General features: G+C 43.5%; 2 protein-coding genes across 4 annotated transcripts; one reads left to right on the forward strand and one right to left on the reverse strand.

The window, feature by feature from the left end:
• Nucleotides 1-71: 71 nt before the first annotated feature.
• LOC115390085 (max dimerization protein 4-like) lies at nucleotides 72-6,637 on the forward strand. 2 transcript variants are annotated; one of them, XM_030093756.1, is made up of 4 exons: nucleotides 72-467; nucleotides 2,160-2,322; nucleotides 2,845-2,850; nucleotides 3,272-6,637. In XM_030093756.1, the coding sequence occupies exons 1-4, from the start codon at nucleotides 213-215 to the stop codon at nucleotides 3,460-3,462; spliced, it is 615 nt and encodes a 204-aa protein (XP_029949616.1). In that variant the 5' UTR covers nucleotides 72-212; the 3' UTR covers nucleotides 3,463-6,637. The 2 variants fall into 2 exon arrangements, with proteins under 2 accessions (XP_029949616.1, XP_029949617.1); XM_030093757.1 differs by lacking the exon at nucleotides 2,845-2,850 and having other exon boundaries at nucleotides 75-467.
• A 1,783-nt stretch (nucleotides 6,638-8,420) lies between these two features.
• Nucleotides 8,421-17,332, reverse strand: LOC115390084 (PRELI domain-containing protein 1, mitochondrial-like). 2 transcript variants are annotated; one of them, XM_030093754.1, is made up of 6 exons: nucleotides 16,948-17,332; nucleotides 15,814-16,020; nucleotides 14,181-14,406; nucleotides 13,934-14,047; nucleotides 12,728-12,806; nucleotides 8,421-9,873 (listed from the first exon to the last, which is right to left on the reverse strand). In XM_030093754.1, the coding sequence occupies exons 2-6, from the start codon at nucleotides 15,903-15,905 to the stop codon at nucleotides 9,752-9,754; spliced, it is 633 nt and encodes a 210-aa protein (XP_029949614.1). In that variant the 5' UTR covers nucleotides 15,906-16,020; nucleotides 16,948-17,332; the 3' UTR covers nucleotides 8,421-9,751. The 2 variants fall into 2 exon arrangements, with proteins under 2 accessions (XP_029949614.1, XP_029949615.1); XM_030093755.1 differs by having other exon boundaries at nucleotides 16,892-17,332.
• Between the last annotated feature and the right edge of the window lie 8,911 nt (nucleotides 17,333-26,243).

Raw genomic sequence — 26,243 nt, forward strand, 5'->3', positions numbered from 1 at the left:
TCGTTTGCAGCAGTAGAGCATAATCTGCTGTTGTTGTAGCCCTGCGCTCACGGTGAACATGTGAAACCGCAGACGGCACGAACCCCCAGAAACACTTGAGCAAATGTCTCACGGTCAAGTCGAAAGTCACAAGTGAAACCAAACCTGCTGATCAGCGCCTCGCGCCGTGCACATTTCCACCCTTGTTTTCGTCGCAAGAGCAGAACCAAACAATGGCCATATATGAAGAGCGGCGTAGGTTCCTGCCCCGCAAAGACACGTGGATGAAGCTCCTCTCGGCCTGTTTGTGTCTTCCTCGCCGGCTTCTGGTGGGACGCGTGCTGACTCATCCTCTTGTTTGTGTGCTTTGCAGACGTGCCAAACTACGGCTCTACTTGGAGCAGTTGAAGAAGCTGGTGCCTTTGGGTCCAGACAGCACGAGACACACCACTCTGAGCCTGCTGAAAAGGGCCAAGATGCACATCAAGGTATTGAGAAATACAAAAAAAAAAAAAAATCACAGCATGAAGGTTTGATAAGATGCAGCTCAAAACTGCAGTTTATTTATGCTTGACATAGAGATATGAAGCAAATATTAATAGCAATATTTGGTCAGTCAAAACTGGAAACTTTGGATAATTAATGCAACTGATGAATACTTTATCGAGAAAATTATTCTTTTTCATTTCAACTTTATAATCAATGTATAAAGAAAATCCCTTTTTCCTATTTTTCCAGCCTCATGAGCTCAAACTTAAGTTCTGCTTCTCCCATTTCTTCAACTGATCTCTGTACTTTTAAGTGTTGCATTGTTTCCTAATCTTTCAATCAGATCGGTTGAAGGCAGGCCCAAAAAGAAAAGAAAAAAGAAATTCCAGGACTGAAGGGGGAGAAAGAAAAGCCTCACAATTGAGTCAACAGAGAGGAAAAATACAGCAGATCTGTAGATTTGTACACAAGATAAATTAGGTTTGGTTTGTTTGAGACCAACTGTTTCACGGTACATTGACTGTTTCACTTCACAAACACACAAGAGAGATCTATAAATATATATATTAAAAATAATGTGTGCAGCAAAAAGCCGTATCACAATAATGCCAAACAACTGAGTCCAGGCAGATCATTGGTCCGTTTTCATCTCCGCTGCTGTGAGTTTATTGAGTTGAGGACATGCAGCACTGATCAAGCTGTTTACAAGCAGCAGCACTGTGGTTGGTAGAAAACTCCACACGCAGCCGTTTTAACCCTTCACTTCCTGTTTACCATGCATGTCCTTTCTGCTCAGATGATCTGCACTAATTCCCGTCACTGCATCGAGTCTTCTCATTTCAGTGGAACACTCACCACCGAGAAACACTCACAAATAAGTGTGTGCAAACGCTCATCCACCCCGAGCCGAACTTCTTCAGCAGTTTGTTTTTTGTTTTCAGTCCGTGACCTGCAGATCAGTGATTTGACTTCCTACCCAGAAAGTCATTTTTAGATTTTTTTTTTTTTTTTTTTTACTGGTTTACAGATTGCAAGTAGAAAGAAAACAAGATTGTTTATAATAACACAATCACTTGATAACATTAGAAACAGTGAGTACGACGTGACTCTGTTCCATCAGCCAAGGTTTATTATTGTTGCAGCTTTTCTAAAGAAACTAAAGCTGTTTGCAGTTTTTTTATTTTTCACATATTTTAGTGATGCACGTGTAATTCTATTGTGTGGATCAGTGATTCCTCTCAAGTACATTGATTTATTCATTTATTTATTCATAATTCTGCAGTGACTACTTATTGCTTGTAATCTCAGGTTGCATTCATTGTTTTTAATTGTCACAACAAGAGTGACCTGCTATTACTATTTTTCTTTTTTCCTGAACATCTCATCAGTAAAGAGCCGCGCTGTCCTTAAGTGGAAATAATTTCCATTCCCTCAGTGAAGTGAAAGTTCACGGCGTAGGTCATATTTGACATTTCCACTTAACTGCATTCTTATTATGAGATTACTCACATGAAGAGCATAAAGTGTGACTTTCTTGGGTCTGTGGGGTGAAGAGGCTCTCCCACAGTCTTGTAATGCAGGATGAGAAAAAGCTTGACCTAGAAATGAAGTGAGCTCTGAGGTTTTGCTTGTGTGGACCAGTTGAACGTCATCGGTGTGTTTTGCGTGTGTGTGTGTGTGTGTGAATGCAGAAGCTGGAGGAGCAGGACAGGAAGGCTCTAAATGTGAAGGAGCAGCTTCAGAGAGAGCACCGCTACCTCAAACGCCGACTGGAGCAGCTCTCCGTCTCGGGATCCGTGGAGCGCATCCGCACCGACAGCATGGGCTCCACCATCTCCACCGACTCGGAGCAAGGTACGCCCGACAGGATCGACCCGCCGGCCACCGCGCAGGCCTCAGCCAGACCACGCCGTCCAGACTTTACCCGACGTTAACAGCCGGGGGGCTTTGCTTGTCTATACTGTGCAGTAAATTTAAATGAAATGTAGATTTCCTCCACATTTGATGCAAATCAGCAACCGCCAACGTATGGCTGTGGCCGGTCCTACTGATGCTTCCTCGTGGACGCCGCGCTGGAACCGTTTGGCTTCTATTCAGCGGCATCACGGCGAGCCCGTGATTACACCAGCTTTGTTTGCGGGTGATGACCCCGAGTCGGGAGGTTAACGCCTCAGATTACAGATTTACAAGTCCGTCGCTAATCTTTGGGAGGCTTCGCCCAGTGAGGTCCACTGAAACCGAAGCTGCTTGTCGCAGCTGCAACTCTGTCACATGTGAACATCAGGAACAGCCTGAACTTGGAAATCAGGTGTCGTCTGAGGTCACGGGTCACGTTGGGAAAGATTTAATCGCGACCGTTCAGCTGAAAGACTTAAGGCGTGGGTATATTTAACCTGCCGGATGGTCAAAGGGGTGTCCAGGCGTGCAGAGGTCAGAAAGTTTGCCGCCTTTGACTTCCTGTCATGGCGAATGCCCGCTCGCCAGCTGCAGACGCCGTTGCATGTCGCTGCGGTCAGACGGTGTCAATCTTGTTGAGCGTGAAGAGAGAATCTGCTGATCGCCAGAGTCACACTCCCCTCTAACAGGCTGTCGAAGTCCTAATCCCGGACGAGGTAAACACACAAATGCAGTTGTTTGTCAATGGACGGGGATTAGCCGCGGGAGCACAAAGATCTGCCTGTTTGCCGGGAGTTAATGGCCGCCTAAATCCAGGGTTAATCCGCGGGCGCAGCAGGCTCCCTGATAAATATTCCCACAGTCGGATGGAAATAAACCGTCTCTTCTCTTTTCTTCTGTCGTGCAGAGGTGGATATCGAGGGTATGGAGTTCACCCCCGGAGAGGCAGACAGCGTGGACAGCATCAGCGACGGCGAGGAGGAGGAAGAGGAGGAGGAGGAGGAGGAGGAGGAGGACCACTACAGCCTCCAGAGCAGCTCCAGCGACACCAGCTACACGGCCACACATTCCCACAGACTGCAGCCGCACCACTGTTAAGACGCCGCGCGGCCATCTCCCCCCCACCCCCCACCCCCCACGCTTTCCCGTCCTCGCCCCGCCTTCCCCTCTTGATTTAAAATCGCCAGCGTCACCCCGCGCGGCTGCGGCGGCGCGACTCTCCCCCCCATTCCCTCTTCGCCTAGCCACGACTCTGCGAGAAGCACATGGCACTGAAATGCCACTCGAGCTTCCTGGGCCCCTCCCTCTCCCTCCCTGACCTCTGACCCCTACCTTGCCCTACTGTACCCTGCCTGAACCTGCCCCTCCTGACCCTCTAACCGCCCCTGTCCAGCGTCGCAGCAGGCTCAGAGAGCGCAGAGCAGAACTTGTGTTTCTTTATACGAGAATTTGGTGGCGAGGTTCACAGCTTTGACTTGTTAATCGGTTGACGTCCCCGCGTGCGTCTGCAGGAGAGAACCATTCGGGCGTGGGTTAAAGAGGTCAAAAACTAAGAACAACCCCCGAGTCGTCCCCACGCGGCAATAAAACAGCGATAAGAATCGGTGCAGTAGTCGAGTACGAGGTAAAGCTTTTCTCTTAGTTCTGCAATATGGAACAACCGCACCTCGAGAGCTGATTTCAACACACAGAATCTTTCGTTTTACACAATAACATTAACAGGAGCAGCTGCTGCAGATGTCCTGCTGGTTCTTAAGATTCTGCAGCATCTTGCCGTGAAGGTGCAGACACGCAACTGTCCTCTTTCTCAGAGCGTGCAGAAGAAGTAACGGAGGTCACGACAGTCCTCCGAAGCATCCATCTGGGTCTCTGTAGAAACAAGTTCAGTTCCTCGTATGGAGATAAAAGATTTTCTCAGGTGATTAAAAACACTCCAAATCCTAAGTTTCAGGCGATTTCACAACAAAACATCGACAGTCACCAAAAGCTTCCCTCACATCTCACATACTGCACCTTCAGACAGGAAGAGGTTGACACTTTCAGGGCAAACCTGCCATCTTGTTGAGAGTGAGATGAGGAGAGAGAGGAAAGTGGAGGAGCAGCAGACTGCCCACAGCAACCTCCCTCCATACTGTCCAGCGATGTGCAGCTTTTAAAAAGTATTATTAATCATCATCCTCTCAAGAGTCGTGTCCATCTCGTCATCAAACTCTCAGCAGGACGGCAAAATGTCCCCCCAAAACTTCTTTACTTATTGCCAGCCGTGCTTTTAAAACAGGGTTTCTTCAACAGCGTCTCTGCATTAATAAATGGGGGGGAAAGAAAAGTCCCGGCGCTGTGGCAGAGAATGAAAATGTAAATAGATGTACAGTTACTGTCCAGATCCTGGTGTCTCCCTCTGGTTGGGCCGCCTAACCACTACTCCACACTACTGACCACTACACCAGACCACCCTATGGTGTGGATGGACTACTATGTCAAATAACAAAGAAAAAAAAAAAAAAGGAAAGGAATCGCCTCACAGCTAAACTCTACTCCTGAAAGATTGATTCCTTCTCAGTAGCGAATTGATGTAGCAATAAATAGGAGAGGCGGGTGTTGAATCGATTCTAGTGGACCATGAGGTGTTACAGGAGACCTTTTTTTTTTCCCCCCTTTCTCCTTTTGACCCTATTGGCAACTTGTTGCTCACAGACAGTGGAGATGTGCGCAAACTCGTAGTTAGTATTTCTCTGCAGCTCTGTTTCTGCTTCCTGCTGGTATTCGTGTGTGAACACCGGCAGGAAGTGTGTGTGTGTTGGACTTATTCTGATTAACAGGTCAAAGCTGTAAACGTGGCAGAAAAAGAACGGGCCAGCTGTGCTTACCAGCTCTTCGGTAGAGGTGTTTGTTTCCGCTAACTTAGCAAACTAACCACAGTCAGTTCACTTTTATGTAACAGGAATAATAATCCTTTCTCCTCTGCTCTTTGTTACTTGTTTCTGGAGCTTTTTTTTTTTTTTTTTCCGTTTTTGAGCACTTCTAAAGACCAACGTAGATGAAATTCCTTCCGTAACTCGTCTGTAACTTATGCACAATAGTCACTATTGACGGAGGAGACGCTCCTGTCGCTCTCTGACCATTGAATAATCGTTTAGCCCCAGTCGTTCCTGGCAGTCTTTTAGAGCTTGGCACTTTAAAAAACGAGAAAAGGCCCGGTCCACGTGGCTGGTCTGACCAAAAAAAATTACAAACTACAAAAGACTCAAAAGGATAAACAAACAAAAAAGATTAAAAAAAAAAAAACCTTGCATACAAAAGAAGCTATGTGTCACTGAAAGTGATATTAGCCAGTGTAGTCTATATTTCTTGTATTAAATTTTGTATTATATTTTCCTAAATGTTCTCTTGTATTGAAAAGACAAAAAAGAGTGAGTATATCTATCTATATATATAAATATAATACATAAAAGTATATGAGAGACAGACAGACAGGAGGCCAGGCTGATTGAAGGGAGAGTGGGGGCAGGGGAGCTGATACACTGGCCCCTCTCCCTTGGGTGACTCTCCTGCTGTCATTCTGTGCCTTGGTGAGCCTTCGACCTCCCTCCCCCTCCTCCTCCTCCTCCTCCTCCTTCTCCTCCTTCCTCACCCACACCTCCTACTCAGGTCACACTCCCCATCTCCCAGTCTCATCCACCCTCCCTCCTCTGGTGGGGCTGAAAGCTTTGATTCCCCCCCCGGTACCAAACGCTTCCATGAGCAGGGGGCATGTGAAGAGAACACCTCATTATAACTGAACGGAGGAAAGAAAACGCTCCCTTGGTCTCTACTGAAGCCGCTGTTGTGCTACACCCCCCCCCCCCCCCACTTGATGCCCACCCATCTGCCAGTGTCGCCTCTCGTAACGGGGAGAAAAAGAAGAAGAAGAAAAAAAAAAATCAAACACTGGTAAACTCCCATGGCAGCTTCCAGTCGCCCCGAGTGGTCACCAGCGGGGTAAAAAAAACAAAACAAAAAAACAAAAAAAACTCTTCTGGGCTTGAAGCGCATTTCTTTCTTTCTTTCCTCTTTCTTTCTTTTTTTTTTTATGTCATGTTACTATTGTTGTATGTTGACTTTGTGTTTGTTCAGCAGGAATCACTGGGAGACGAGCGATAAGAGAATTATCCAATCAATGGCAGCTTAAGGTGTTATCCTCCCAGCTCCCAGTGGTCCGTCCCAAAAAAAAAAAAAGGTTTAAAAAAAGCATTACCCGTCGATCAGGGGACTTCTTGAGACACAGCAATATTACCATCGTGTGCTTTCTGAGGGGGGGGGGGCAGGGTTTTTCAAACAAGCGGGTGGTTTTGCTTTCGACTCTGTGGTGCATTTTTGGTGACCAACTCTTTTGTTTTATGTTTGTTTTTTGTTTTTTTTACCTCCTATCTGCACTCTCTCCATACACTGCAGGAGGAAAAAAAAGAAAGAAAAACTAACCAGAGATGAGAAATTTGTTTTTTGAAAAGCTGTTTTTTTGTTTTTTTTTTTTGTCATCAAGAGTTTACATTCATGTCAAATAATTTGTACATGATTGTGTGTGTAGCAAAAATGTCCTTTTTTCAGTTTGTCGGTCAAATGAACAACTGAGTAAACCATTTTAATGGCATGGAAAAAATATTCTCTTGCACAGAACCTCCCGGTAAGAAACGTGACGTGTAGGCGGAGCGAACGGGACGAGCTCGGGGCCGGATATGAGATTATAATTTTTCAGTGGCATCATTGAAAAATAAACGTAGCACACACACACGTACACACACCAGGAGCGTTTTACAAGCAGATAACAGAAAATGTTAACATTAAGTTTGAGCGTCGGGTGGAGGGTGTTCATGGAAATTCTTTTAATGATGTGCCTTGGAAAAAGTTATTTTCTTAAAAAAAAGAGTAGAGATTGTACCAGTAAATGAAGACTGTTAATCAGTTACGGTTGTTTTTGTTTTTAAACCCAGTGGAGAGAGAAAAATTTATAACTGAGGCAAATATGGAGGTCTGGGATTATTAAATGAATTCCTGCTAAAGTGAAATTATGGAGAGTTCGGAGCGAGCGCGGATGAGATTTGATATTTTACCCCGTGTTGCTGCTGCACAGAGATTGTGAGTCAGTGTGTTCGGGTTTTCTAAGAGCACAAGAGTTCAGGGGGGCTCAGCAGGCCGAGAAGTGCAGCTAGACGACCATCCAGACTCTTCATCTGCACTGAGCCGCCTCTCACCCCGAGCCTTCTGATCAAAGGTGCTCAAAAACAACACACACAAAAAAAGATACATAAATGGGACAGTGACTTCCACAAAATGTTCATCCTGCCAAATCAATAGTCACTTTTAATCGATCAATAGGAGCTCCTGTATGTAACTCCAGAGTAATAGCTTTAACTACCTGTAGGCTTTAGCTCGGCTTTTCCACTTTCCGCACTTCGGCCTTCTTTTGTCTTTTCTCCCCGACGGTGCATCTTCACGTATCGGTGTCTCTCCTGAGTCACACTCGGCGAGGGTCACACCACCAACCACAACCGAGAGGCCGGACTGGCTTGGAGCTTAGAGAGGATGATTATGAGGAGGAGGAACAGTGTTTGGGCTGATATACTGTGCAGAGTAGGGAGAGTTCTGTGCCAGAGACCTGTGAATATGTTCCTTTTTAGCGGATGTGTAATATGCATTCAGAAGATGTTATATAAGTTCCTTTTTTTTTTTGTTTTTGTGTGTATGAGTGTGTGTACACGACTACCTGGTGCTGGCTACATTTGAGCAAACACTTGAAGGTATTGTGCATTCTCTCATTGTAATATAATTAAAATGTTTTATACATAAAGCCGTCGGCGCCTCGTTCCTGCTGCTGCTGCTCTCTGGGCGGGGAAGTTGCAAAGAAAACGTCGACGAGCCGTTCACGCAAAACAAAGAATCAGGAAAATGCAGATGTGACTGCTCGAATCTCGTGTGGCTTCCTGTTGGGCTCATGCAGCTGCTGGCACATGGACTGATATCAACGGTCAGGGTTCATTCTGCATTGCTGCGACTGCAGAGACACAAACCAGGAGTCACAATTCAAACAAGAACTTATCAACTTTTATTGAAGCTCAATTTGGAAAAAAAAATAAATCACAAACATGAAAATCAAATATTTTTGCTTGCAGTGCAATACAGGTTTAAATCCAACTCAGATCTTATATAAATGTAATTTTACAACATTCTTTTTTTCTTTTTTAATATATTTGAAATCTTGCACTAAAATCAGTCAGTATCATCTATAAGTATACATTTTATACATTTCCATATTTTCTGTTGGACACAGTTTGACGTTGGAATATCGGGCTGTGGACGCTCAGGTTGGAAAACCTCATCTGAGTCTTGAGGCTGGTGTCAAATTACAACCACCACACAGCATGCCGGTTGCATGCACACATGCTTCTACGAAGCAGGCCGACACAACAGGCTCAACTGTCGCCGGTAAACACATAAATAAATATCTTTACATTAATTTAACTCATGCAAAAGTTACACTAGAAAAGTTCCAGAGTACAAAACGGATGGAAATCGTCATAACGGGTCTCCATTCGAGGGAATGCAATCACTGAAATATTCACAATATAGTTTCTATCACTGAACAAGCTTCATGTGCATCGACAAGCGGACTGAAATGGTTTTTGCTTCACAGACGAAACTCCAGCTTCATCACATCACATAACGTGATGCAGAGACATGAAGGCTCTGCTCATTCTGAGTTTTTATTTTTTTAATGCGAGTCACTCCGGTCTGTAGCGATTCTGGATGAGTCAGCACGGGCTCGCTGCTGGGAACACGTACACGCTCTAATTACACGTGCACTATTGCACTATTACAGGATAATGAGTGAGCAAACACACACTGTGTGCAGATGGTTTCAACTTTGCATGTCTCTTTCAATACAAAACCTATATTTTTTTTTCAAAAATAAGTTCTTTTTTTTGCTGCATGAACATTGCCTAGGCACGCACACACCCACACACACCTTGAACCACTGAATTGTGATCTTTTCTGACAGTCACAGTATGATGATTTGGTCTAATGTGAATGTTTGGCTGGACAAGTATGTACGAACAGAATCACCAATGATGCAAAAACTCTAAAAGATCCTAGAATAATGCTGAGAACAGTGAAGAGACGTCATTTTAAATCCTCTACAACAACAGACGGAAACCCGACCTTCACAGCGAACGCAGGTAAAGCAGCAGGAGACGCTGCGGCTCCGAAAGGCAGGCCGGTTTCGTACAAAAGGCTTCAGACCTGAGAGAGAACAAACTGCACCGACGGCGGCACTTTCATCCCGACAGCAGAGGTAATGGAACGGAGTCCGGGTCCACAGAGGACGTAAATCGGGCGTCGAGGCGATGGCGTCTCACACGTACTGCCGGGGCTTCTGTGGGCCGGCGGCGGCCGAAGCCAGGCTCTTGGCCGCCTCCTTGGCCTTCTCCGACGCGTCCTTCACGGTGTCCCTGAGCAGCCGCTGGGGCGCCTCTCCTGTCGAACCAGAGCCGGAGACCAGACTGGGTGAGGAAACCAAACGCACACAGAACACCTGATGGAAGATCGCCTCGTCCAGCGACGGGGGAGTTAATCTTACGGGGCTATCATCCTCTGGTCATGTCTGCGCTTGAGGCACTTCCTGTGTGGAGTTTGCATGTTCTTCCAGTGCACATGAGGGTTTTTCTCATGGTTTTCTCCAGTTTAACAACTATGGACGATAATATTGTTTTATCAAAGTTTTGCAAAATGGGATCTCTATTCTGCCCCTTAACGGTCTGTTTCTTCAACAATTGTTTCAACAGTGTTGCTGCTTTTCTCTGGACAAGCATCTGCAGACTTCAGCTTTATATTTACTGCTCAGACGCTGCTGTGGCAGCAGTCTGCTCCTCTCAGTACAGACGTCTGTTTAGAAACCTTCAGACTTTTTTGAGCAGTTCGATCTGTAAAGTTCTTTCGTCTCTGTGGCTTTCAGACAGTCTCGGTTCACGAGTTGCTAAGATTAAACCGTCCCGATGCCTCAGTGACAGACGAACGCAAGTAAAATGAAAGACGACTTTCCTGAAATAGTCAGGAGGGAGCAGTGTTTTCGAAAAACTCTGAAAGAGAGAGAGAGAGAGAGAGAGCACCTCCCTCGTCCGTATGCTGCCATGAACTGCCTCGCGCTGGATCCAGCGCCACGGGCTAAATGGAGTCTATTTGCGTCTGTCCTGACTGTGAACCCTCAACCTCACATGAAAACAACCAGAGTCACAACAGAGCGACTTCCCCGGCATGTGACGGGGGGGGGGGGGGGTGCAGACAAGCCGCTTCCTCCGCCGCCGCCGCCGAGCGGCAGATTTCCACCGAGCCTCTTCCTGCACGTGAGGAGGCGACATCGGCCAGACGTTTCTGGAGGTTTCTGACATGTTTACTTTCTGAATAGTAACATTGTTGAATCGCATTAATAACTTCGACAACAAAAAACATGCATATCTTTGGGCTCTGGGAGGAAAACCCACGTGCACACAGGGGGACATGAGAACTGTTCTCATAAAACTGCCAACCTCTACACCGCGTTCCTCCTCTAATCTAAGCTGGAGTCAATCGCTGTTCATTTAGAGCAACACCTTGGAGAGTTCACAGAATCCCCCCAAACATGTTTTGGGACTGTGGGAAGAAACATGCAAACTCCACATGGTGATCCTCGGCTTCACAAAGTGAAATTCTCTCTGCTAAACAAATCACGATCTGCCGTTCTTGTGCGATGAGCACTACTGAAGCCTCCCTGAATATGGTTTTAAACACCATCTGCTACTGATCAAAATAACGCAGGAATAATCAGTGTGATTAAAATCCCAGGATCCAGCATTCAGAGCGGCGGTACCAGCAGGCCTTTCTCCCAGCAGATGCATCCTCTCTCGCACATCTCGGCTCAGTCCAGCACAGCGCGGCCCTAATTAGCCCGGATAATTACCAGGATCAACTTCTTTGAAAACTTGCGTGAACTCATTTCCTAGTTTTGCGTCAGCCTGTACTCAGGGCTCCTCCGGCGGCTCGCGACAGCCGCGGCGCTAATTGACGGTTTGTTCACGGCAACATGTTTCGGGACGGAGGCGGCTCTCGAGAGGAGAACCGACGGCAGAAAGCTCAGCTACAGACCGACAGATTTGAGCTGTTTTCGTCCATGACAAGGCTCTGCAGCTCTCCTCTTCACCCCCTTCGCCATCTCCCATCCCAGCATGACAGAAGCAGGGGGGACTATACTGCCACACCATGGCCACACGGGGGAGGTGACGCCGCTTTGGATCAGCATCCACTTCACTGAAGTGTTGACTATTACCGTATTCTGGTTGAATATTAAATCTAAATGATGACACAGTGATATTTAATCACTGCACTTGTGATTTGTAAACATAATGTGATCTGAAAGCAAAACAATCCTCAGGAATACTTTTAGTAAAAGTTAAATCACAAAGTCAGGTTCAGGATTTCCATGCAAAATCTAAAAATAGCAAACTGATTTTCTGGGCATGTAGCGAGAAAGAGGTTACCATAATCTTTAACTGTTTCATGTTTAAATTTTTTTCTCGTTACATGTCTCCATTTCTAAAGAGCTACTTTAAAAAAATAAAAAAATAAATAAAAAGCTCATTTTTTTCTAATGTGGTCATAATTCGCTGTGCATAGTAAAAATAAAGTAAATATGCTTCTAAAATATTTAAAACCACCAGGGACAAACAACATCACATCGTCTACTTCTAAGCAAAAGCGCCTGCAGTCTGCAGAGCGGGAATCGGGCCACTAGCTCCGCTACTCGGGCTACTGAGCGAGGCTGGTACTCGGCATCGGGACGGCAGATGGACGCCCCGCTCCTAACATACTCACCACCACGCTCAGCCTGATGCCAATTCCTGCGGCGCCGTCAACAAAGGGGCAACAGGACAGAGTCACAACCACGGGAAAACACCCTTTCAGCCAACAGTATGCTGCATCAGCACAACACAATCTGTCGCACCGCCGAGCTTCCAGCGAGCGCGGCTCTGCCCCGTTTCATTAACGCTTCGCTCTTTTCTGCAGTATCGACTTATTTAAAACATCAAAGAGACAATTAAATTACTTCCAAATACGGCGTCATCAACTAGGGAATAAGTATTAAACGTATAAATAGAAAAATGTAAAATGTAAATAGCGGCTCATGTGTCACAGTTCAGTGTTTTGAGGAGGGAAACCGGCGCTTCCTTTCTAAGTTCTCTCCTTTTTCCCGAAATGGCAACGGTTAAAAATAATCCCGTTTGTTTCCCTCTGCTTTTTCCTGTGCGCTCCTCTCCTGCAGGAGCGCACGTGCGGCGACAACGTGAGGCGGACGTACCCTGTAAGTTGGACACGGCGTATTCCAGGCCCTTCATGGCCTTCACCTGGTTGCTCTTGAAGCGAGCCAATCCGAACTCCTGGGAAACAGACAGAACAGGAAACGGCTTCACACGGGGGAGACGTCTTGGGGGAAAAAAAGGTCCAGCTAACAATCTCCTCAGCTCTCCGGGGATATCAAAGCAAGCCTGGCATCTTCCGTATCTAATAATAACAGTTTTAGGTTGACATATTTATAGGCTTGATTTCATTTCTTCTCCCACTTCTTTATTTTGGCAGCGGCACGCCGACTCCCTCTGCTCCGACGCTTGAAATGAGTGACACACCAAACGAAAGGCTTTAAAATCCTGCATGTAACCCTCTGCAGTTTAAAAAAAAAAGAACTAAATACTTAAGCTTCTGCACTCTTAGATGCGATTAAAGCCAGATCATTTAGGAGTGCTTTGATACCATTAGTGATGTGCATTGGTATGAATCTGATTTAAAAAGATACCGATTGAAAGACTTTTAATTTCAAATTCCGATGTGACAGCAAGATCAAAACATTTATTTTATTGTCTTATTTACAGGAAACCAGATGTAAGAAAAGTAACACGCTTCCCACATTGCTTTCAAGTCCTGGAATTAAATAAGAATGGTGAGTGCATCAATTATTATCATTTTTTTTTAAGTAAATGTAGATTCAGGATAATATTGCAATTAAACAAGAACAACAATCTCAGGTCCACTTGGTGAACAACAGACTCGTGTCTAAATCTGTTCAGTTTTGTTTTAAAAAGCACATTTTTCTCAACCATCTTTCTTTATTTCATATTCTGTTGCTCATTTCCATCGAGTCATGTTGTTATGTAATAGTTTCCAATTTACTGTGAAGAGAAGCTCGCTTGTTTCGGCTTGTTTTCATGAGACTGGCTCGCAGCGTTACCAAACCTGATAAACAAGCAACCGAAGGCTGAACTGAAAAATAATAATAATAATAATAATAATAGTGAAGTGTGGAGATCAATCCAACTATAAATCAAAAAACCTGCTTTGTTTTCTATGTGAATCAACACACTATCACTGCTATTGGAAGTGGATTCATGTTTTCTGACAATCATTTTTACTGCTGATGAATTCCTGTCTACTAAATGTGATTCGGAGCCGTTTAGTGTGTAAATCCTCGGAGGTGGCTGACTGGAATACACTGTGTAGCTGCAGTGTGTACCTGGATCGGTTTGGAGAAGCCATAAATGCCCGAGGAGATCCAGGCCTCCCGTTTCAGGAGGGTCGTTCCTGGCTGCTCCGCCGAGTCTTGGAAAACACAGCGCTCCTCGACAGACTGTTGTGAGAGGGATTAAAGCGGAAACGAGCTGTGGTTAAGTGTGTTACCTCTCATGGGATACGACACAAATGAAAGATGGTAAACGGGCAGAGATGTGTATTGTTTCAAAGGGAACGCAGCCGCCGCAGACCATGAGAGTAGTGTGGTTGAGGTTGCAGGTGTAGGTGGTCAGGCTCCGGTTGACGGGGTCCACGATGGAGTCCTCGATGATGTAGACTGAGCGGGCCATGCCGGAGGGAAAGAATCGCTCCGCCCAGCGGGGCAGCCGGTTCGTCTTCATCAGGAGGCGTCTGGAGAGGAGCCGGTGGTCCGCGGTTACCTCCCGGTAAACCACGTCCTCGGTGAGAACATGGGTGCTGATCGGCACACAGACGTGGACAATGTTCAGCGTCGTATTGGTCTGAGATCACTCTATCTACCATTTCAAACAGCGGTCTGCAGCCTTCAAGACCGAAACAGCTGTTTTCAAGAGTTACCAACAAAATAAATGTGTCTGGAGCCACAATATATGATAATTATCTGAAGTTGAGAAAAGGACAAAAAAAAAAAAAAAAAAAAAAAAAAAAGCTATACATACAAAAACTGAGGCAGCATTCCTGAAGTGAAATATTTTAGAAACATTTTATTGCTTTTTTGGCTTTACTGGCCATAAGCTGTATTCTTTTTCACTGTAGCCATTTAACTGTTTGCAGCTGCTGTGTGCTCTGAATTGTAAGAGCAGTTTGAGCTATGTGAGCCAATTCCTTCTTTTTATTCTCTTAATTTTTTCTCCCTCCCCTCCTTGCTCCTTTTATCTTTTTTTTTTCCTTTCCTGAAAAAAAAAAAGTCGCACAAGCAATTTTAATCATTTCAGCCTGATCGTTCTTGCTGTTTCAGTTTGACACATTTTTTTACTCCCATTTTTACCAAATCTATCTATTCTGTTTTAGCCTGAAGATGAGATCAGTTGTGGAATGAAAACAAAACAAAAATTAAAACATAAAGTTTCTTTCGAAACACTATTCTGAAAGCTTCAGGGAGCCGCTACACAGTGGCTGAAGAGCCACATGTGGCAGGTTGCAGACTCCTTTTTTAAACAATGTTTCACCTCAAGCTACATTTATTAGTCTCATTGGTGCTTCTGCCTTCAGAGCCTCATGTGACATCGATTATCTTTCATGCGCGTCTCTTCATGTTGCAGTTTAAATGTGACCGCCATCAGACGACAGTGTCACTGAGCATAAAGCCCCCCTCACGAGCGGAGGAAGATGAGGTGCCAAACAGTTCGCTGTGTTCACAGCTGTATGTGATGTTCACATAGGATTTAAAAATAAAAATTAAAAAAATCAGATTATGAGGAAAGCAGTTGAATTTGGGCCACTTCTTACTTTTACTTCTCTGATGTGCTGAAGTTCTCTTTTTCAACTGTGGTCTGGTCCTGGGTGTGTACAGTACATAGTTTTGCTTTGAGTAAACACACACAGACACAGAACACTCTGTACACTGACAGGGTTTTCTGGAATATGCATTTCGGACACACATTACAAAACAACAAATTGAACTGCGGTTCATCTGACTGTTTGCAAAATGTGTCACTCCAAACCACAGCTGTCATTTAAACTGTGGTATCGCCAAAGTCAGAAGACCATAAATGACTGTGCAACCCTTCAGTGGTAAAGAATTTCCACTTCCATCAGTGAAGAAATGCTCTTAACAAAACTCTAAATAATCTGACATATGCAGAAAAGATAGGTGAGCTGAAACCGCATCTAAAAAGTCAGTACCTGAATGGGTTGGGGTACCTCTGCCAAAAAGCAGAGACGACGTGGTCCCAGGCGCTCCTGATGTCTGTGCTGCTACAGAAATATTTGACCATTTTTCACTGGCTGAGTGGCAGGATGAGCGGAGTCCTGAACCCTGAGGTCCCACGCTGTGACGACACAAAGCAGTAAGGATCTGGGTGCTGACTCCATCCAAAGACTGGCAGGGTTCTGCAAACAGGAAACAAACAAACACTGAGCATTTTCTGTCTCTGTTTCAGTGGGTTCCAAACTCTGCTGAACTAGTATCATTTATCAACATAACACCTCTTTCATTTTTCTTTTAAAATATATATCATCTGAGTATTTAGATTAAGCATCACATGTTTAGATTTTTATTGATTGGAGTCCAAAATACACAAACTAATACTTTACTATATGAATCACCTGCTACTTATTATTGTACAACTGAGAACAGAAGTACAGCCTGTGGTCTCATTAAATGCATGCCTTTCTTAATAAACATTCTTTTAATTCTCCTGTGAAAATGTTCAGCCAGAGGCTGGCTGTATTTCAATTTAATGGACAAAGACATGATAATTTAATTAATTTTTTGCATCGTGGAACTCCTCTGTGCTCACATGATATAATATGTAACATTATTAGGAGACGGATGTGTGTGTGTTTGTGTTTGTGTGTGTGTGTGTGTGTGTAAGGACATTTCAGGACAGATAGTGTGAACATCGTTAGCATCATACGTACTGTATTTTTTTATTCCTTGTAAACAGTATATAACGTTTAACTCCTTCACTAGAAGAAATATCCATCAATACTCTGGTAAGAAGCGTACATGAGACACTGTGAAGGTTACGACCTGTTTCGACCCTGATTGTTTACCGTCCATGCTAACAACACGATGGAGCTAACGGCTAGCTAACTAGCTTCAAGACTGGGGAACTATCCACAGATAAAGCAGATAGAAAGATTTTATAAGTACTCATCTTACAGACATTAAGAAACACTGGGAGGATTGCTGGTTTTCGAGGTCTGACACGGGACTGTTGAACATTTAACAGATAAATTAGCATAATAATCCCGCAACCTTGCTGAGTGAAGTCCAGCTAGCCTCACGAGCACGAGCCAGCCTGTCAGAAGTACCGTGTCTCGTCCAGGTAGAGTTGCCGTAGTGAACCGCTGTTGACCAGCTAATTTACCAGCACCGACTGGCTTCTCTGGGGTATGCTGATCTGAGGAGTATGCTGACACGTCGGAACACCTGACAAGCTGGGTTAACCATCCTCACGCCGGGCTCACTGGCTCCTTTCCGTCGCTGCAGCACCGCAGTCCCGTCACTCAATGCCGTGTGTCGGTACCCGATCCGTACCCGGAACACGATCCGTACCAGACGCCTCTGCGCATGCGTCAGCACCCCGCACATGCGCAGAAGTGGGCGTATTTTACGACACTCTGCGGTGGTAATTAACTATAAAAATATATATTTTAATTGCTGCCAACTGTCACACATTGGCCGGATTCACACGCTCCCACGCCACATCCTCCATTTCTCCCGCTGAAATGTCTTTTCAGGGACTTTGTTTTAGATTTCGACTCAAAAGTGATCTGTGATCTACCTGTTCAGCCTGTGAACTCGCGATCGTTTAGTTTCGTCTCAGAGGCCGTGCAGAGATGAACTAACGCCGTCAGGTATGTGTGTTTTCAGTATTTATGCTCTTAAAGTTATAATTACATTTTCTTATTAGTTTATGTCTGTTGTGAGAACATTTTAAGGCGTTTTGAGCGCTTTGTGGGCCCTATTCGGAGGGTTACATGCTTAATTAGTGAAGCTGCTTCACTCTGTCCTCCAGCCGCTGCTCCTTGTGACCATCTGGTCTGTATCGATGCTGATCAATCAGGGACTCCAGAGCAGGATTCACTATTGTTTATCAGTTTTGGGATACACTTGTTGTTCTTATGAGTTCGTTTGCAAGCTGAAATGTGATCAAATAAAACTAAACAGACATATCTCTACAGTTACTATGCATTCAATAATTCCTGTCTACAGGACTGTCTCAGAAAATTAGAATATTGTGATAAAGTTCTTTATTTTCTGAAATGCAATTAAAAAAACAAAAATGTCATACATTCTGGATTCATTACAAATCAACTGAAATATTTCAAGCCTTTTATTATTTTAATATTGCTGATTATGGCTTACAGCTTAAGAAAACTCAAAAATCCTATCTCAAAATATTAGAATATCATGAAAAAGTATACTAGTAGGCTATTTAACTAATCACTTGAATCGTCTAAATAACTCGAAACACCTGCAAGTGTTTCCTGAGCCTTGAAAACACTCAGCTTGGTTCAGTAAACTAAATCACAAGTATGGGGAAGACTGCTGATCTGACTGCTGTCCAGAGGACCATCATTGACACCCTCCATCAGGAGGGGAAGACACAAAAAGACATTTCTCAAAGAGCAGGCTGTTCACAGAGTGCAGTTTGAAAGCACATTAATTTCTTAAGCTGTAAGCCATAATCAGCAATATTACAATAATAAAAGGCTTGAAATATCTCAGTTGATTTGTAATGAATCCAGAATGTATGACATTTTTGTTTTTTTAATTGCATTTCAGAAAATAAAGAACTTTATCACAATATTCTAATTTTCTGAGACAGTCCTGTATGTGTAGAACTTAAGAACAGTTTTATGGTCACTTGTTAACGATTTGTTTTCACATGTTAAAAAAGGGGAATTACAATACACTTGTTTGTGATATTAACCTGTTCGGAGACAGTCACTGGTTCACTCCTGTAGGTTTAATAAACCAACATGAGGTTTGATAAGACAGGGCCAGTGGCAGGAGGAAAGAGGGAACAGGTTTTATCAAGATCAAAATCGCCTCAGGACGACAGAACTCGAACAGCTTTGTTGTTTGCTGATTCAGTGAAAGGAAAACAAGAAAACAGTAACATTTAAGAGCTGATTCCCTCTGTTCTTTGTCCAGTCTTCATAGATGATGGGGCTAAACCTGTCCCAGAAGTTTGTCACCATCACAGGGCTGGTCCTGGTCCTGCCCCACTCCGGTGCAGATGCAGTGTGTTTTCTGTGGTGGGACTAAACAAGACCAAGACCAGGAACAGCTTGGCTCTGGTTGGAATCCTGGAGTCCTGGAGCCCTGCTTCAAGTGGGAGCCCTTCCCCTCCCCAGCATCTGGGCCTCAAAGACCACGACTCAGTACAAGAAGACTCAGAGCTTCAACATTTTGACTACAGCATCCTTTATCCACAACCTGAGACAGAGTAATGGGATTACAGTTTGCACATAGATACACCAGCCTTACAATACTACACTGCTAAATAATATTACACAGAAATTGAATAAGTTTTGTTATTCCTTGCTCCTTTTCAGACCTTTTTTGTTTGTATTCTGTTCTTTGTTTTTCAATTCATTTTTTAAATGTTTGAAATAAATTCCTTCTCTTATTCATAAATGCAAATTACATTTTGTTGTCTGTGGATTTGTTCTCTGCACACTGGAGTTGAGTGTAATCAAATGTAATTAAAAATAACTGCAGCGACAAGACTTTTCTCTGGTCTGTGTAATAGTGTGATGTAATGAAATTACGCAACTGTTGTGTGTCAGATGTTTACTATTGAAACTGTGTTGGTGTAACATCACATCTGTCTGATAATGTACAAAGTCATAAAGTGTGGAGAGCCAGGTACCAGGCCCTGGAGAATGGGACACTGCCTGCAGGAGGACTGCAGAGGCTCAGACTTAACTGTCCAGAGAGGCTCCGTTCACCACAGGTACATTTAGCTGAACTGAAGTGTGTGTTGTGACACACAGTGAAAGCCTTCCGATTCAACAGTCTATTATGATTACATTCTTTTTAAAGCTTCTTTTCACAATTAATGTTAATAAAAGCAGATGTGCAGCCCTTGGTTTAGTCGGATAACACTGTCCACATAAAGAAAGTGATAAAACAATGTGGGTGATGTCGATAAGTATTAAATTAATCACAAGCAAAACTTTGAAATAAAAATTACTGTGTAATAAATAATTTTCATAATGTATTCCGTTGCTGAGACTGACTGAGGACGCTAATATATATTTTAGTCTTCATTTGGCATGTCCTCCCTGTGTTGTAAACTGTTTTCTTGTCTGTCTCATCTGCTGATAGTGTGCCCGTCCAGCAGGGGGAGCTCTCCTCTGTTGCTCACACTGAGTTTTCTTCCATCATTCGTGGTTGAGAGTTTTCTTGGGAGTTTTATCTCAGTGGATGTGAGGGTATAAGGGCAGAGGATGTTGTTATGATGCTGTGTAAAGCGATTACAGACAAATTATTTGTAAAAATGGCTTTACAAATAAAATTACCTGGCTTTGTTTAACCATTTAGAGTTTAGCTTGATGGTATTTTTAATATAAGATGTTTAAATGATCATTTCTGTGTGAGATAATAGGATAGATTTATCTTTCTAAACTAGACAGACACACAGATCGTTTTTTAAGTATGTAATTTTGCTAAACTTTAAACGGACATACGCCTTAATAAAGTTTGTCCCAGTAGAGTTGCCGTAACGAGCTGTCTCGCCGTAAATCATGTCGTGATGATGAGGGCACATGCGCAGAAGCGTCTGGTACGGATCGTGTTCCGGGTACGGATCAGGTACTGACACCGTGGCTGTGTCCGAATGTGCACCCTATTCCCTACATAGGGCACTACATAGTGAAGACGCCATTTTTAGGGGTGTCCGAATGTCCAGATAGCAAAAAAGTAGGGCACTAGAAATTTCCCACAATGCATCTTGAAAAGTAGTGAGCATCGATGCTCCCTAGACGGCTCGATATTACCCATCGTGCATTGCGAATCTCCAGCAAAATGACGTAAGAGCAGCCTCTCAGCAGAAGCGCGAGCAGGGAGCCGGAGCTGTGACACATAAATGTAAGTATTTCATTACAATGTTGTGAATTTGCTGGGCATGAATAAGTTAGAACACGGTAAAGATTAAAGATATGTAAAGTTTCGGCCACTGAACGTATATTTGACCCAGTGAAGTTGAAAGTTAGCGCCGGTGCTAATATTTAGCCTGTGTTAGCTACAGTGCATCGATATCTTCGGCGTTTTCTAACGTAAATACTTAATGATTAACAGTTCATCTGATAATATGTCGGGTGTAGTGACACCCAGGGGCTTATATCTGAGTGTGATATATACGTGTTGTGTCTTTCAAGGGACAGACGAGGACGTGGAGCGGCTGGTGCGGCTCCGGTGCTGTAGTAGCCTCTTCAGTGGGAAGAGATTGGCCTCGGCCGCCGGCTGGGAGTAAGCTTATTATACTATTTCTATTGTGCACGTTTGTGTTCTGTTACAGAATATTGCGTGGTTGTATGTGATTGTGGAACTATAACTATTTTAACGCCAATTCGTGTGCTATTGCATAAAACTGTGTGGTTGTGTGATTGTATAGAGATTGCAGGCAAGAGGTCAAGGGGGAAGAGGAGAGACTGTTCACTGCTTGAAAAAATTGTGGGCAAAATTAATTGAGTTTGTTTTGTGTGTTATTTAAGTTCACAGTTGAAAGTTCCCAAATCAACAATGTAATAATAAAGAAATCAAATAAAAACAAGGATGATTATTAAAGAAAAATTGATATATTATGTTTCAGGATAGACAATTAAATGAACTATTTACACAAACTATTTACATTATATTAAACTGTTGCTGTACATATTAACATTTATTTTAGAACAAACATGAACAAAATGACACCAGTAGAGTCAGTAATCGTGGTTCAGCAGTGCCTGATGCCTGACCCCCGCTGCCATGGCTGCCTGCAGTGACTCCCCGCTCTGCTGGCCCTGGTCGTCCTGCTCCTGGTGGACAGCCTCTGTCTCTGGCTCCTGGACTGGCTCCGGCTCCAGCAGGTCCCCGTGGTGAAGGCAGAGGTTGTGCAGGACAGCGCAGCAGGCGATGACCTTCACAGCAAAGGTGGGTTGAACCTCCAGTGCCTTAATATGGCCGCCACCTGGCCTTCATGACTCAGAACGCTCTCTCCACCACAGACCGGCCCCGTTGAACCTGGCCTCAACAGGATTCCTCACAGGCTGCCTGTACGGCATCAGGGTGGTGATGGGCCGTGACAGGCGGAGGTACCCCCCATCACCGAGGAGGATGAAGCCGGCGGGAGGATGCAGCTGCTCGGTGTAGACGGGGCTGTTCCTCAACACACGGGAGTCGTGGACCGAGCCAGGGTAACCAGCAAAGACGTCTAGAAATCTTCCTCGGTGATCACACACCGCCTGAAACTGCACCAAGTGGAACATCTTGTGGTTAAAATAACACTGTGCGTGTTCTGCATGGGGCTTTATCCTGACGTGGCAGCCGTCGATGCTTCCCACGACCCTCCGAAAAGAGGCAGATCAGCCGACTGCTGGAAACCAGCAGAGATCTCTTCCAGCTCTTCTGCAGGAGGAAAGGAGATCAGGCGCCTCCGTATCCTCAGCCAGCCAGAAGAAGAACACCAGGGTGTCCAGGTGCCTCCCCCAGCACTGGAGATGGTGGTGCGGTGTAGCCAGAAGTCCGGCCAGACCTCTGAGTGGCCATCGAAGTACCCGGCCAACAGGGGAACGTTTCTGTTGACCACACAATAAAGTGCCGGTGGTGTCTGGGGGGGAAAAACAGGCCGCTTAGTTTGTTTGTGTGAATAATCTAGAACCACTTTGCACAGCTTTAAGCTCCTGAAAATGCAACTTCTCATGGTAGCATTTCTGGGAGTTTAAAGCTGTGAAAAGTGGTTCTATATTCTTGTTTTGTAGGTTTATCTTTTGCACTTCAATATTATTGTATGTCTTTCTTTTGTTGTTGCCTTAATAAAAACTAAAACACAAGGTTGGTGACTTCTCATGTTATTAAGGGTAAATGCTTTATTCACAGGTTGTAATCTGGATTTTCAGAGGATTTATTCCTTCCCATATGTATTCCTGTTATAATTATGCAATATAGTTAACACAGGGAGTCAGAAAGGATGTTGTCAATGAAAAACTTGTTTTCCTCAAGTATATGGTCATTTCATTTAGTCTGTCAATTCATTGTAGCGTTCAGCTAATACCAAATGGACTTACAGTGTTTACATGTTGAATAGCTGGTTTTTGGGTAGTTACTGTAAATAGCTGAAATGGTATATGGACTAGATCAAGTCCTGCAGTGATTCCCATTGATAAATGAGATTAATTTGCCAATGCTTAAAAGCAATCAATTAAAAATAAGGACTATAATACCTTTAGCTAACTTTCCCCAGCAGATGGCGTGAAAATTGCAATAAAAGGGAATTAACTAGCGTTATGTTCTTACGTGGTGAGAGCGATGAGCGATGAGAGCCACTGTCACTCGCCGTCTCCTCCTCAAGGCTTCTCAGTCGTTTCCTCTCCTTTATTTGTGCCATTTTGGCCAGTAAAAGTTGAATTAAAGTGCACAAAAACACAGAAAACTTGACAGTGGGGGCCATTTCGCCGGTGGATGAGACTCCCGCAGCAGGTGAGTGGCGCAAACATCAAATAACATAACGTATTCATATAATAATGTAATATATTTTATTTATTCTTCAATGATTAGAAACATGACGAGGAAAGTAAAATGCAGAATAAGAGCACATTTAAAAAAATATTAAGTCTTAACGAGCCGGTGCGTGTAGTTACCATCGTACTGGCCGAGGGTCACGTGATCAGCGCTGAGGGAAAAAGTAGGGAGCTGAGTGTCCGAATCGCCAACAGATTCAGGGCACTATGTAGTGCACTACGTAGTCAACACTATGTAGTGCACTATGTAGTGATTGAGGGGTTAGGGCATAGGGTGCACATTCGGACACAGCCCGTGTTTCATGTTGTGCTTCTCTACTTCTCCTTCTTCTGTGATGTTTTACGGCAGCTTGCGTCCCATTGCTTGCATTACCGCCATCTGCTGGTCATTATGATTGGCGCTTTTTTTTCTTGCAGGGTGTCATTTGTTATAAGGATTGACAGAAAGAATCTGAAGTTCATGTATTTAAATTTTTTCTAACAAGCCTTAGATATTCATATTTATGAATGAGTTATATGATACATTCTAAATTTAAATATCTAAACATAATTAAAGATATGCTTACAATGGAGTTTTTACATCCGTGACAAATATCGTTTTTCACTTCTGCTACTGTGGTTTTATGTTGTGTTGTTTTAATATGTATATGTATGTTGATGTAGCACTTTGCCCAAGACAAATTTCCCATTGGGACAATAAAGTTATCTATCTATCTATCTATCTATCTATCTATCTATCTATCTATCTATCTATCTATCTATCTATCTATCTATCTATCCATCTATCTATCTATCTATCTATGCTACAGTACAACAAAACTGTCAAATTTCATCAAGACTAAAATTAAGACTAAAACTAATTTCCACAGACTAAATTTTAACTAAAACAAAACTAAACTAAAAAACTAAAATGTGACTTTAACTAAATCAAGTCTTTGGTGAGTGACTAAGACTATAAAATTAAATGAAAAATTCATGTCAAAATGAACACTGGTCCATTGAGCATGACATCCTTGATGATTTGGATTCCAAGGACATAATCAAAGCATTCTCTGCAAAGAAGACCAGACGGAAGCACTTCTAAAAGGACAGTGCTCTGCTTGTTGCTAGCCTCTGCAGGTTTTCAGTTGTTGTGGACGGCTGCTAATTGTTTGAATTAGAATGACTGAATGTTTAGACATCGATCTGTTGTCACTATCCATGGTGCTGAGTGTATATGCAGATGTATGTGTGGGTGTGATGTATGTAGGCCAGGAAAAACTTATTTTTTCTGATAGTGTTGATTTTCAAACTTTTACCCGTCTTGGTTTTAAATAATCAACATAAGTTCTTATTTATTGTTGTTATACAAAGTGCCTTTTGTGTTCATGTAAGTTAATTAATAGAAGTATGCTGGTGTTTTCTGGCTAAAGAAGGAAAACTAACACTTGTATGCCGTGAAAGAAACTAATGCATTTTGTGATGTAGATTGGGACGATGGAGTTGGGCCTACAAAACCTCTCAGCCCCAGGGCCTACTACTAGGTTAAGGCGGCCCTGCTTGTTAGTTCTGATGGAAAAGTGACCAGATGAGACGTTTTATTCAGTGTTTTCTACCGTGCCACGATGACAGATATTTTTCTCCTCTACTTGTCAGTGATAAAAAAATGAAGTGCATAAATAAACATTATTATCTGAATAGCAGGTGAGGTGAACAGTTTACAGCCACACTGACGAAGGAGTGATTGGTTTATTTTAGATAGACATTGCAGTTTGATAACATTCGAGAACCTTTTATGAACCTGGATAATGCATGTTTGTTTAAATAATATATTTAATCAGCATTATCTTGATTATTTCTTAAAGGACTAAGTATTTTTCAGAAATTTGACGATAGGTCAAAAACGATGAGTTGGAATGGACGTCAGACTCAAAGACAGATGGAACCGTTGTGGTCCGGTTCTGGATCACATCCTGGTTCTCCTGCTCCTCGGCTCTTGAGCCAGACTCGGGGTTCTGCCTCAGTGGAAGAGAGGCTCTCAGACCGATCATGCTTCACGACTTCCTCCACTTCACTGGAGAGCTTCTCGTTCCTATGTGGCATCCTGAAGCTGACGTCTTCCTGCTCCTTCAGTTTACCCAGTTTACACCTGGCCTGCCACTGGATGGCAGTCGGAGGCCAGGTGGAGACCCTCCCCATGACCTTACCACCCTGAACTGCTCCACCTGGACCCTTGCTGGGCTGCAATGAATTAATAAAAAACTGAGAACCCATTTTTCATGCGTTGGTGAAGAATATTTGATGAAGTTTGGGTCTTAAATAAATCCATTACATTCCAATAAGATAAAATAAAACTGATCAAAGGTGTTTAAATTACTACAATCAAATGTTTTAATATTTCTATGCTTCTAAATATATATATATATAACTGGATTTAATTAAAAAAAATGTTGGGCTCTTTTACAACGCAATACAAGTAGAAGTTACTCTCATTAAAAAAAAAAAAGAACCTGTTGCACTAGTTATATTTGCAGGCTGCGTACTTTTAAGTCTAGAATTGCAACATGATCATGCGATTTTTCTTTGGAACTTTAGAACAAACCAAACATGACGAGCCCTTTTTATCATCTCATGACTTGATTTCTTCAAGCCGTCATGTCCACTTACGTTCAGAGAAACAGGAAGTGACTCACTCTTGTAGTTGCAGTGGATCCTCGTGGCCTGGATCTCCTGAGAGGGAATTTACTCCTCCACAAACATCTCCCATTTGATGGGTGAAAGCTTGATGGGTATCCTCTCATAAATGGCAGGTGGACAGTCTGTGGATACAGTAATCTAGTATTCTGATTACATGGGTTTAACTACTCTACATCATGAGAACCACTTCAAGAAGG

This window comes from Salarias fasciatus, chromosome 6 (assembly GCF_902148845.1).
Source record: "Salarias fasciatus chromosome 6, fSalaFa1.1, whole genome shotgun sequence".
NCBI lineage: Eukaryota > Metazoa > Chordata > Actinopteri > Blenniiformes > Blenniidae > Salarias > Salarias fasciatus.